The 13,695-nt window shown below is 38.5% G+C and overlaps 1 protein-coding gene across 1 annotated transcript in view; it reads left to right on the top strand.

Annotated features, from left to right (window-relative positions):
- The window catches only part of PCNT (pericentrin), a 102,894-nt gene that overhangs the window by 71,153 nt on the left and 18,046 nt on the right, over nt 1-13,695 (top strand). Inside the window, exons 35-45 of the mRNA XM_040560982.1 lie at nt 338-490; nt 1,067-1,237; nt 1,496-2,618; nt 5,602-6,131; nt 7,950-8,049; nt 8,483-8,637; nt 10,305-10,502; nt 10,791-10,964; nt 11,618-11,813; nt 12,397-12,619; nt 13,132-13,282. Of these exons, the coding sequence (XP_040416916.1) occupies nt 338-490; nt 1,067-1,237; nt 1,496-2,618; nt 5,602-6,131; nt 7,950-8,049; nt 8,483-8,637; nt 10,305-10,502; nt 10,791-10,964; nt 11,618-11,813; nt 12,397-12,619; nt 13,132-13,282 (3,174 nt within the window). The remainder of the gene's footprint in view (nt 1-337; nt 491-1,066; nt 1,238-1,495; nt 2,619-5,601; nt 6,132-7,949; nt 8,050-8,482; nt 8,638-10,304; nt 10,503-10,790; nt 10,965-11,617; nt 11,814-12,396; nt 12,620-13,131; nt 13,283-13,695) is intronic.

Genomic DNA, 13,695 nt, shown 5'->3' on the forward strand with positions numbered 1-13,695 from the left:
TTCTCATTGCTGTCTCAAACTGCATCAGCGGTCAGACCTTGATTGTTCAGAACATAAACAAACACATCTTTTATGACCAGTTAGATTTTATTTTAAAGAAAACAAACAACCACCATTGCAGCAGTTTGGTACCTAGCTGAGGAGCTGGAATACTAGCTTCTTACTCTTTTTATGTCTCAGATATTTTGTTAATTTATTTAATTTAATTAGGGAGAGTTTAAACCATAGAATCTGCTGAAGCTACTTGTTCTAACTAAACATAGCAATGAATGAAACTTTATTTCCTGCTTAAATAGGAGACTAAATTAAAACAGCTATGCATTTTCTTTATTTCTAGATTGCAAGCTTGTTAGAGCAACTAGATCAATATAAAGATAAATTGACCAGTAAAAATGAGGAGATATTGCAGCTGAACTTGCAGCTAGAGGTGCAAAAAAACCTTAGCACCTCCAGCATCAGCCAGCTTCAGCTAGAGAATGCGTACTTGAAGGTAGGTTTTCTTGGCTTTAGTGGTACCAGGTAAAACTTCGGATACCTCCTTTCTTGCGTGTTGTGGTCTTTATCTCATAATATGATAAATATGTACTTCGTTCCTGTTGTCAAGAGATTATTGTATTCCTGTTGGGAAAAGATATCTAGAAAAAAAAAAATGATACTGTAGATTCGTGCTTATGGCAATATCTTCCATGTTCGTTTGACATTAAAAGCTTAGCTTTTTTTCTGGTCCTGATAGATTGAGCCTGCAGCATTGTTGTTTAGTAAACATTACACTATTTTGTATGCATTCCTGACTGACTTCTATGGCCACAGCAAATGTTGTTAAGTTATAAAACTGGTTGGTTGTCAGTATGGCAATTAGTGTTTATCTGTTACCTTGAAAGTTAAGGAACATTGTGGCAATTTAATCCAGTGGTACAAAACCAAATAAAGTAGCTATTGTTGTTTTTTGTAAATTAACACTATAGTAAGGAGGAGAATGTTTAAATAAAGCCCTTAGGTCTGTTCTGCTACTAGGCTGGGGGAGAAAGTAAGTCCTTTTGAATGAGACTGCTGTTTTTCTTATCAGGAGGATCTAACAAAACTTCACGTAAAGCAAAATCAGGACTTAGGTGTTAGTGATACCTCAGCTCTGTCATTCCCGCAAGCACTGCTTAAAGAAAAGAATCAAGAAATTGATCATTTGAATGAACAAATGAAGAGACTCAAGCAAGAGCTAGAGAACACTCTGGAGAATACGGTAAGAAAATTTACTAGAAGTTTATTGCTTTATTTTGATGTAAACAACGTGTACAGAATCATATTGCAAATGAAGACTATTTGATAATTCTCTGAGGAAAGTAGAGAGTATTCTGAGTAGCTACCCACCTGAAATCTGTAATTGTTTCTTCTGTCAAATGTGTGATTTTAAAAAACAAAACAGAAGTAGTTTGAATTCTATGTGCAATAGCAATTCTTCCTACACATGTTAATATTCAGACCTTATCCTTTTGCTAAGGTTGTGGAAAACCAAAAATCTGAAATCGAAGAACTCAGATCTCTTATTGAGCACCTTCGTAGTGACCAGGAACGGCTGCGTAAGGACAAAGATGAAGAGGTAGAGCAACTTCATGGTGTAATTGAGAAGCTTCAAAAAGAGTTGGCACAGTTTGGACCAGCATGCCATGAAGTTAGTGACAACCAAAGTGATCTTTATGAACTTGAATTGGAAAAATCAGTGGAAGACCTTCAGAATGAATTGAAGGGATTGACAGATTGTCAGGGTGATACTGATCCGGACAGAAGAAATGAGTTGTTAGTCACCAATGTGAGAGAACTTCAGGAAAAGCTAGAGCTTGTCTCAACTGCTAGAGAAGCTCTGCAGCAGCAACTGGAAGACAAAGAATCACAGTTAAAAATGGAAGTGGAAATTTTAGAGAAAAAATGCCAAAACGCACAGGAGTCATCAAAGCAGCGCTTTGCAGAACTAACCTCTCTAAGAACACAGTACAATGCACTTCAGGAAGAATACAGCCTTTTCCAAAAACGTGCATCTCAGAGAGAGGTTGAAGCAAGAATTACTACTTCTCGCATTCAAGAACTTGAAGAAACCCTGAAAGAGAGGGAAGCAAGTATTCTAGAAAAAGATACACAGATGAAGATAATGGCAGATCAAAGAGAAGCTGACAAAAATGTGTTGCAATACTTAACAAAACAAGCAGCAGAACTTGAAACTGAGTTGAAAAGGAAAGATGCAAATCAGGCTCAAGATGTTTATAGTCTTCAGTTAGAAGTTTCTAGACTTGATTTTCAGGTGCAAACACTGAATCAGAAAGATGCAGCTAATCAGAGAGAAATCAATGAACTGCAAGGTAGCACTGCAAAATTGAAAGATCAGATCAAGGCATACGTGAAAGAGCTTGAAGCCTTACAATTGGAAAGAGATGAACTTATTTCACAGTTGAAGTTGTTCAAGTCAGAGGAGCGATGTAATAATGAAGAGGCTAACTTCCTCAAGGTCTTCTGCCAAGCAGGAAGAAAAGGTGAAGCCCTTAAAAAAGGAACGGAGGAATTGGAAGGAGTGGAAGCTTATGTTGATCAGTCATTTCCAGTTTTGCTTTCCCCAGCTGATATATTGGTATGTAATTATTTTATTAATAGTATTATGCTGCTGTTTTAAGCCAATATTGTGAGTCTCTACAGCCCTATAGTTTTTCCTTTCAGTGCTGTAATAGTAGAAATAAAAGTGCTGATGGCCCGTACTACTACAGCTTCTAAGAAAGGGTGAAAATGAATACTGTGTTATATAAATGGCTGTTGTCAGTCAGTTTAAGGGTCTGTCTTTACATAGTTTTTCCAGCAGTGGCTAGAGATACATAATTTTATTAGAAGCCTTTCTTTACTCTGAATCTTTTCTAGATCCACTTGCTCACATAACTGAATGTGAACTTGTATTAAATTACCTGATTTTTGAAACAGTAAAATCCAGGTGATTTTTTTTGAGAGCTGCAGTCATCTGTCATATACCAAATTACTGTCTGTTAAAGCTGGTTTATGAAGGTGGTAAGTGTTAGTAAGAGGGCTTATATGAAAAGAGTTTGAGAACATAGGAAATTTAGAGACAAGAACATCATGTAGAAAAATGTCAAATGCTTCGCACAAGTACAGGTAGATGATGTCAATTGCTCTACCCCTATCCACCAATGCAGTAAAATGCAGCAAGATGTAGAAGGCCAACAGATTTGTCAGGCATGATCTGCCCGTAGTGAAGCCATGTTGTTTGTCAGCAGTCACCTCCTTATTTTCCATGTGCCTTAGCACAGTTTCCCAGAGGATCTGCTCCGTGATTTTGCTGGGAACAAGAGGTGAGACTGACTGGCCTGTAGTTCCTCAGGTCTTTCTTCTTCCCTTTTGGAAAATAGGGGGTTATGTTTCCCCTCCTCCAGTCAGCGAGAACTTCACCAGACTGCCACAACTTCTCATATATGATGGACAGTGGCTTAGAAACTTCATCTACCGGTTCCCCCACAACCCACAGACGCATCTCTCAGGTCCCATGGGCTTGTACACCTTCAGGTTCCTTCAGTGGTCTCAAACCTGATCTTTCTCCTACAGTGGGTGGTTCTTCATTCTCCCAGTCCTTGCCTTTGCCTTCTGGGACTTGATCTGTGGGGCTAAAGCTCTTGCCGGTGAAGACTGAGGCAAAGTCATTGAGTACCTCAGCCTTCTCCATATCTCAGGTGACCAGGTCTCCCATTTCCTTCCAGAAAGGGCCCACAAATTCCCTTGTCTTCCTTTTATCACTGATGTACCTATAGAAGCCTTTCTTGTTGCCCTTGATGTCCCTGGACAAATTTAATTTTAAGAGGGCTTTGGCTTTCCTAACCAGCATCCCTGGCTGCTCGGATGATTTCTCTGTTTTCCTCTCAGCTTATCTGTCCTTGCTTCCACCCTCTGTAGGTCTCCTTTTTCTGCTTGAGTTTGGCCAGGAGCTCCTTGTTCATCCATGCAGGCCTCCTGGCATTTTTGTCTGACTCCCTCTTTGTTGGGATGCATTACGCCAGAGCTTGGAGGAGGTGATCCTTGAATATTAACCAGCTTTCTTGGGCCCCTCTTCCTTCCAAGGCTTTCTCCCATGGTACTCTACTAAGCAGATCTCTGAAGAGGCCAAAGTCTGCTCAGCCAAAGTCCAGGGTAGCAAGTTTGCTGTGTTTCCCCCTCGCTGTCCTCAGGACCCTAAACTGCACCATTTCACAGTTGCTGCAGCCAAGGCTGCCCTTGAGCTTCACTTTCCCCACCAGCCCTTCCTTGTTGGTAAGAACGAGGTCTAGCATAGCACCTGTCCTTGTTGGCTCCTCTGTCATTCGGAGACGGAAGTTACCATCAACTTGTTCCAGGAACCTCCTGGATTGCCTATGCCCTGCTGTGGTGTCCCCCCAACAAATATTGGGGTGGCTGAAGGCCCCCATAAGGATCAGGGCTTGTGAACATGAGGCTACTCCTATTTGTCTTTAGCGGGCCTCATCTGCTTGGTCTTCCTGTTCCACTGGCCTGTAGCAGACTACCAGGATAATGTTGCCTGTCCCTGCCCTCCCTTTCGTACTGACCCATAAGCTCTCTGTCAGCTCCTCATCCACCCCAGGGGGAGCTCGGGGTCCATTTGTTAAAAAGACCTATTTGTATAGATCGTTCATCCTAGAATAAGGAAGAGTACAATATTTAGTTTAGACTGTCAGCTATCTAGACAAGTTAGTGACAATGAGCTGAGAGCAGGAGAAGGGAAAAACAGTAATATTTTAGGTACTATTTTTTGTTCTAGTTTGGTAAATGTCATTATGAGTTGTGATACAGAACCCCTTCAGAAGAAAAGAAAGAACTCGTGCATGGAATATTGAGTCAGAAAACCCTCGTGAGATTAAGCAACTCATTACTTCTGAATGGTGAATTAGAACTGGGTCAAAATGTTAATGTAGAAGGGCCTTCATATAACAGTGAACTTAACAGAAACAAATACAGTGCTCGTAGAGGAGTGAAGAACCCCCCTACAGTTATTCTTAGGTTCAAAAGTGTGAATGATGAAAATTAGGAAATGCATAAAAATGAAAGCTGGAGGTGCAGCAAAAATATGTTTGTTTCTCCTGGGCTGAAATGGAAGGTACAGGAACCGCACGTAGAGCTTTTCTTTTTAACTGTTTTTTGTGTTGTTTTTTTTTTTTTTCCAGTGCCCTGGGTCAGGAATTAAGTCTTAAGATAGTTAGGGGAGATTTGTCAAATCAGGAAAGCAACATGTTCTGATTTTTATTTATTTAAAAGTAGGAAGATCATCTACATAGCTACAAGGAATATTGTTTTTCCTGTTTGATGAAAAAGTCAGCTCTGCTGAAATAGGTACATTTTCTTATTGTATGGGATTTTTTTTCCCATTGATGATACACTTGTTAAAAAAAAAAAAGCCTGGTTAGTTTGTATATCAAATAAACTAAAGTGTTGGATTATTGTATAAAATCTGGGAATAATAATAGATTTGATTATAAGTTTTGCAATGAGTTTTTAAATATGTTTTTCAGTTTGTAAAATCATATTTAAATTGCATTAAGAAATTGTTTTATCTCGTTGTAGGAAAAGATGAAGTTATGTTTGACTCCATGACTCACAACACAAATATAAAATCTCAAATTAAACAATCACAGGAAGATATCTCAACTCAGGAAATGGACGTGATGAACAGCTCTGAAGAGCAGCAAAATCTGAAAAAGCATTGCCAACTAACATTGGAAAATGATCAAAGTCCTGATTCTCCAAAAAACAATTTGAACATCTGCTATACTAAAGATACTCGGAAAGATTTCCAGGATTTCATTGTGGATATGGCTTCATGGGGTTCACCTGAGATTGTGAGGAAGGAAGATACAAGCATGGAACTTGAACCAGTGCTTCATCTGACACCTTTTTCAGAAGCTGAAAGCACAGATTTTCAAGTGGTGCACGTTAGGTCATCCCTTCAAGGAGATAATTCTCTTTTGATGGGATTTTCTAACCTGTATGAAAATGGCAGTGAAGAAGCAGTGGTGGAAGCAGATGTAAAATCTCCAGTTTTCTCTGAAAGTACCTATTCTGTTGACGACGATGAACACGTTACCGAGAAAAAGATTTTGGTAAGCGATATTTCATGCCTTGATTTCATTGTATTTACACAAGACATCTCAGCTCTGTTCCCATCCTAAATCATTGCTGGGCAATTGGCTCTAAGTAGTGGGAAATTAAACACCGAGAGGGGTATGAGTAGCATTGTTCTGGATGTACCGTTGTTAGTACCCCTCTCACTGTCAGATACTGGAGCAAACTCTGGGCTGTGCGTAAAGATTGTTTGCCACAGCTTTGAATAAGTGAAAATGCCTTCCAAATACTAAAACTGAAGAATAGACTGCTTACAGCAGGCTTAGTGTTCCACACATCTTTATGCTGTTGGTCTGGTACCAGTAAAAATCTGGATTGCTCTTGTGTTCTCTGAAGACTTCTTGAGAGGACTTTGCAAATCCTGCTACTTTTGCAGCGGGATTCTGTGGAAGTAACTGATTAGCAACTTTGTGGTAGAGAGTTAGAAGAGACTGTTTCAAAATAGGAGAATAAAGGTTTTTCTTGGTAATGGGAGTTTTTATATACTTGTTTCTGTATCCTTTCACAGGAAGATAGTCTACTTCAAAAAATTAATTTTATTCATTTTATTCTCAATTTTTATGCCTTGCTTTTGAAGGAAAAGTAATTATAAATACATAAAATGCCCCGTTCTCCTATCTCCAACATGTGCCTCATGCCCTTTCCCATGGGCTGAGCTAGCAGCCATGTAACTGAAGGGGTTTGGTTTGGCTCAGTTTGGGGCACTCTTTCAGTGGAAAACTCTTCACCAAGGGTTAAGCTTTGACCACTTCATCAAACTAGTGTTGAGTTTCTGCACAGCTGTCCCAATTGGTAGATCCCAAACAGATGAAACGTGTGATGTTGCAGCATGTGATGGGCACAGAAGAGGAAGTGGTGCAGAACCGTCTCTAGTGGCAGTTACATTGGGTTAAATGCACTGTTAACTTGCGGTTTTATTGAAAAGGTGAAGTTTAGGGAGTATCTTCCTGCAGAGTTCAGCTTCTCTCGGACACAGACAACTTAAATTGACTGGCTCTGATAGAGGCCAGAGAATTTGGGCTGGTTTGGGGTTTGTTGGCTCCATGAAAGTTAGCACGGCTCTTATTGTGGTGGTGCAGAGGGCCATTCCTGACAGAGGTTCCCCTTCAGTGTTAACGTCAGGCTGGTTGGATGCTGATTGAACGGTGATTAAAGTTTGTATATTGTAACTTTATATTGAACTTTTAACCCTTTTTGATTTGAAAATGAAGAATCTTCTGGATGCTGACACAACAGTGGATGTTGTGTGCGATTTCAGTTTGGCTTTTGGGGAGCCTCATTGTGAGGTGTCCTTAATCTTAAGTCCACTGTTATACCCCCATAGATAAACTGAACAGATTTCAGTTGAGGCTTATCATTTCTCCTCAAGTACCGTAGTTTATATTTGAAATTGCCCAGTATTGAAATTTCTTTTCATGCTGCAGAAAGAGAGTTTTGTTCTACTTGCAAGTTGTAAAATGTATGTAATGTTCCTTTTCCATTTTGCTACAGAAGAAAAGTATCTAGAGGGAAATTATTTACAGTATTCCTCAGAGTGACACGTCAGCTGAGACTAAATGCGAATGCTTCTCTTTCAAAGACTCTTCTGTTTCTTAAGGCTACTGAGAGAGAAAAATGTAGACAGAATGGTTTTCAAGGAGTACTGGTGCTGCATTTGTCGTCACATTTGCTACCTCTAACTCTTTGAAGGAGTAGGCATTTACTCAAGTCAGCACTAGTAACAAAGGTGCTATAAATAGAGACAGCTCAACAGCTGGATTCAGAAAACTAAGTTAATGTGAAAAATTATTTCCAAGCAGATGAGAGAAGCGGATAATCTAACCCCATCTGATTTGCAAGATGACATAAGATCAAGAGTATCTGCCACAGATGTGATGAGCAATGAATATGGCAGCAGTAAGTTCAACTTTGTTTGTAGATTCCTTTCACTTTTTTGATAGCTTCAGGAGAAAACTATTCTAACATTGCCACTTTCCCCAATTTTCTTTTACTGTGCATCTTTTATTTGATATCTGTGCCTTTCTTAGTTGGTTCAGAAGATAGTCACGCTAGTGAAAGTCTACTTTTCCTTCTTCGTCCCTTTTCATACTGGATAGGAGACATGGAGTTTTATTGAGTCTTAACTTAAAATCATCATCATCGTTCCTGGTGCTAAAGGTGACTTATAGCCCTTTTACTTTAAGTTGGTTCGGGTCAACCTCTTACAAGATTTCAATCAACTAACCATACATTTATGCTAGCAGAAGGAATCACAGTTATTTGCAAGCGGTTATGCTGGTTTCAAGTTCTCTTCAGCTTTCTAACACCTGGGGGCTGTCTCTTTCTCTAGGTACCAGCTCAAATTTGGCAGCTAAACTAAAGCAGGAGCTACAACCATCAGACCATCTAGATGCTAGTTTCATGGCTTACGTGCAGTACCATGGCATGTTTTCAGATGTTATGGAGTCAATGAGAGAACAGGAAGTACTTTCACCACAGCTGAAGGTAATATATTGTTAATATAAACACGCTATCAAATTAAAACTGAAACAGTAGAAATGGAAAGCTAATATAAAATGGAGTTAGCTGTTAGCTGCTAAGCTAGCTGCTTTAGAAGATTTACACTGTGAACTGTTCTGTACTGTTTTAAACCTTCAGTTGATTATGATTCTTGAGACAAGCAAAAATGACTCTTATAACAAGCCTACTGACATTTGTCTTGCTTGTACTTGCTAGAATTGCAGAAGTTTTGCTAGGACAGCACTGGTGATGTTCCAGCATGTGGCAGGACTGATCTGTTGATTGATGGGTTTGTCTCAGAGGCTTTACAGAAAGCTGTTTCATAAATAAATATATATAGTTGAAATGGTGCTCCCTTGCCTATTTTTGACATTCTGATCTGATGGAGATCTGTGGAAACACCACTGTATGGAGGGATCTTTCGGATGGTTCAAGGAGGAGGAAGAATGTACAGAAGACTGAGCAATGATTGCTTACTCCAGTCATTAAGGCGAGTTCAAGAAGGTATATATCCCAGGGACTCTCTTTTGGTGCTGTAGCTGAGCAAGCTCTCTGTGATTCCAGAAGTTTCAGCTGGTGGAAGGGAGAAATTCAGTGCTCCAAATCATCTCCTGTGTGAGGCTGGCAAGAAGTACAAGGCTTAGTGTGGTAGACTACAGGGAGTTTGAGTACAATACTATTTGAAGAAACTTGAGTAATATAAAACTAGAAGTATACTTCCCAGTGTGTACTTGCTGCCTCCCAAAATGTCTAACAGACGCTTTCATCTAGCTCGAAAAATGAAGGAAGATCTGAAAAAGCAGAGAATTTTTTTTAGTTGCTTTCATGGATCATCAGTTACTGACTGGAAGATCTGAGTGCATGTTCCAATGCTGAATGTATAGTACGACACTTTAGTGTGCTTCTGCTTCTCTTGTTAACGTTTACTAAAGGGTTGCATCATTATGCATTCCTTCTTGAAGTATTCAGTATTTCGATTCCAGCTGCAGAAAAGCAAGTTGGGTTGATTCAAAAGTTAAGTCATGCAGAGAAGTGCAAAGAAGAATACAAAGAGTTAAGGAAAAGTACCTTGTATTGTTGTTGTAGTAGTAGTAAGTAGCAGAGAGAGAGAGTTCTATGTCAAGGCTGGGATATTTTTGGTTAAATGTACGTAGAAAATGACTTAAATCTTCAGTGACCTTCCTCAAAATGAGACCAGAAAACATTTGTGCATGGTGTAATAACTTGCGAATGGAGAATTTATTTAAAAGAGATTATTTTGCCCGATAATATCAAAGGAAACAGTTTCTACTGTGTAAATTAAGATCATGTACAAATAACATCTCTCAAAATAATCAATCTGCTAAATTAAGCTAAGGTTGTCTAAATATGTAATTCAATTTTCTGCCATCACTGAGTTTAATAATATGACTTGATAGAACTTGATCTATTCCCAGAAAAACTGTTTAAGAGGTGTGTGTGCATATTCTGAGTTTACTAAGCACGTTAAGTACCAGGGCAGAACTGCATGCCTTTATTGATGTTACAGTCTAGGACAGCCACCTTATTTTTGTTGTCTAGTTCAATCAGATTCCACTCATACGTTGTCAAGATGCTGATGCCTGTTTCCTAATATTGACTATTTTGGTTTTGTTTTTTTTTTCCCTTGTCAGACTGTGCTGAAGATGGTATATGAGGAGAGCTGCAAAATATTGGCTTTGTCAGAACATTCCTTTGGTTTTAAGGAGCAGAAAAATGTTCTTCAGACCACAGCAATGATGGAGGGATGGCAGAAGGAGGGCTTAGCCTTGTTGGAAGCTATACAGTCACTGAAAGATCATCTTAGCAAGGTGGCAGATAGAGGAAACAAGGTATGACAATAAAGATGTCTTGTACCCTTTAAAAACTGGTTAACTTGTTTTGTGTGTGTATATATAGAGAGAGAGGTGTGTGTGTATATATATATACACATATATAAAATAAGTATATTAAGTACTGTATGTGTGTATATATGAGGAGCAGGGGACTCTTTCTGAGATTCGAACAGGCCTCTCAGACAGCTTTGGTCTGCTTGAATTAGCAATTAGTTTTACTCTTATGCAGTAATGATATCAAAGACAGTAGGTTACAGATTGGTAATAGGTGCTTTTTTTTAACAGGAACGTTCAGATATTGCTGCTGACTGGAGAGCAGAATTTCTCCAAGCAGTACAGAGTGTGTTTGAGAAGGAGAGAAATGTGTTGCAAATTGACTTGAAGTCTCACTTCTCCAATCCTGGGTGTGGCGATGAAGTTTCATTAGCGGAAAGACTAGAGTATATCATGAAACAACAAGTAAGAAAACCTCTTAGGATTATGCTCCTAAATCACTTCTATTCCCCCATTCTTTATTTGGGGTTAGATCTGGACATCTTGCATGGATACTACCATTATTTTTATAAGTTTATTACTTCTATTGTTAAATAATGCCGTGTGCATTAATTTGGATTGTATAGGATTAGTAGGCTTTTCTAGTCTGTTTTGGCACTGTTGTTCTCAAGCTCTTCTATTATAGAGCTTATTGATTATTTTACCTGGCAGCCAGAAAAAAATAGTGAGCAGGAGACTGCGATAGGGAAAAGGAAATATTTGATTAAAAAAATCCATCTGGAGCTTCACAAACTTCTCTTGCAAAGGGCATATCCTGAGCTAACTCCATATCTGTTTGGGATTTTTTCATTATAATTAGTTTTCAGCTTGAGACCAGATGGTTTCTGGTAACTGCTATGTATAAACTATTATTATTACTATTATGCTATTTGGAAGCTAGTGAAGTGGGGTGTTTTGTTACTTCATTTTAATTCAAACAGTTAATGTTAAATATGTATTTAGTCATTTGAAGTTGCCTCTATGTAAAACTTGTACTGAGTGGTTCTCTAGGGTTTATCTTTGTATGAAAAAAAATGGGGATAGACTCATAGATTTAATAGGAGTTGGATCATTTTCAGGAGGAACAAAGGCAGATGGTTGTAGAACATCTTTTCTCTTCAGACCGAAATAGCTTGCTCTCTGAGATACAGGACCTTCGAGCTCAGCTACGCATGACACACCTTCAGAACCAGGAGAAGCTGCAGCAGTTACAGGAAACTCTTACAAATGCAGAAGATCATGGGAGCAAACAAGAACACCAGCTTCGGAGGAAAGGTAGTAATTGCCAAGTCCTCGGTGCCCAGTTTTCTATGTCAGTTCTTTCCTTTTTGCATAGCAGATAAAATGCCAGTTTTAGCAGAGGAAGAAGCGGGCCTTTCCTTCTTTCTAATGTTATTGTTTCAGATAAATCTGTGAAAAGCAAAGAGAAGCTTTAAAAGAACCCAAAGCAATGGAGTTGAATGCTGACTGTATGTATATAGGAAAGAACATTAAGTCTAGCAAGACACCCTTGGTGGTTTTCAGGGAATTCTTTGTATATATATTTGCTAGTAAATGTATCATTTTGTTTAATGAGTTATAGAATCTATGAGTAACAGGTTATTTGCAGTATATCACAGTAGGTCATACAGTGTCACTCAGCTTTTATATCCTCACTTTTCCTGGTCCACTAGCAGGCAAAGCTGTAGCATATATGTGCATCTTTCTGCTTTTTCTTATCATATTTGAAAATAAGTAACTTCTCCAGACAAGAATGCTTTAATACAGCTATTTTTTCTGCAATTTGAAGCAGTGTAACTGACAGTATATTGTCAAATTCTCTGGAATATAAATAACTGCTAACATTTTCTTATCCTAGTTGAATTGTTAGAATATAAACTTCAGCAGGAAAAATCAATTGTAAGTGACTTGCATAGCTCATTGTCTGAGGAGCAGAAGAGAGTCTCTGAAACATGTGAACTCTTGAATCAAGAAAAAGCAGCAGTATCAGCCCTGAAGTCAGAGCTATATGAACATAAGCAAGAGAATGAAAGGCTACAAAAATCCCTAGAAGAGCATGAGAGGGAAATAAACAAGTTCCGGTGAGAAGTAGATTTTATTTATTTAAATTTATTGACAGGTCTGAAAAAGCTTTATATTCATTGGGTTCGCAGATGTGCCTCTGTCACTTTTCATGGATATGTTTGTTTTTCTTTAGTAACAAATTTATTTATTCCTTGATTCAAATTTGAATATTTACCTTCCCAGTAGCACTTAGTTCATAACCTTCTCAGCAGTCGAGGCATGTTGTGTAAGTGTAATAAAAGTAAACAGAGAATTGCCTCTTAGAACCACTTTTGTTCTGCCAGGATAGATAATTTATCTATATCTTTTAGTAGGTACTAAATAGGACAATTTTAGTTTTGCTTGCACAGAAGTAAACTGTTTTAAAATGCTAAACAGCTGTGACTTGAAACTGACCTTTGTAACTGAGGCTATCTTAAATAAGTCTATAGACCAACTCACAAAAAGTAATCCAAAATGTCCCACTTGCATCACTTGCAATGGATGTTCTGTTCTGAACATAGATAAAGTGTCATTTTGAACTTTTCAGTTTTGAATTGGAAAATAAAGAAAAGGATTTGACAGCTGCTCTCCAAGAATTGCAGACCAAACGCCTGACAGAAACAGAGCTGCGAGGCTTGTATGAGGAACAACAGTTTCAGCATAAGAAAGCAGAAGATGAAAATAAAAAGGCCTTGGAGGTAATGCCCTGCATCTTAACTTCATGTACCAAGAGAAGTGAATGAAGGGGTTTTTGCACTGTTTTTTGTATCCGGTGTTTTTGTTCAATAACAGTTTTTAAAAAAGAAAAGTTACTTCTACCCATTGTGCATGGCATTTTTTCCCCTGCAGAATTAAAGCTTTCAGTTACTGTCTGCACACATAGAAATAAGCAAATGTTGTATGCATGTTTTTTATATCATCTTAATGTTTTCAGAGCCTTAAACTTTCTCTTGGGGTCAGTTTTGTACTGCCTCTACTGTACAGGGAAAGCCAGATTCTACAATTGTGTAACTGCATCCTTTATTCCAGAGCAAATATGCCATGAGGATGTGCTGTGTATGATCAACTAAGATTATAAAGAAAACTTTTAATGATCCATATGCTTGGCAGA

Source organism: Cygnus olor, chromosome 6, assembly GCF_009769625.2.
Source record: "Cygnus olor isolate bCygOlo1 chromosome 6, bCygOlo1.pri.v2, whole genome shotgun sequence".
Lineage (NCBI taxonomy): Eukaryota > Metazoa > Chordata > Aves > Anseriformes > Anatidae > Cygnus > Cygnus olor.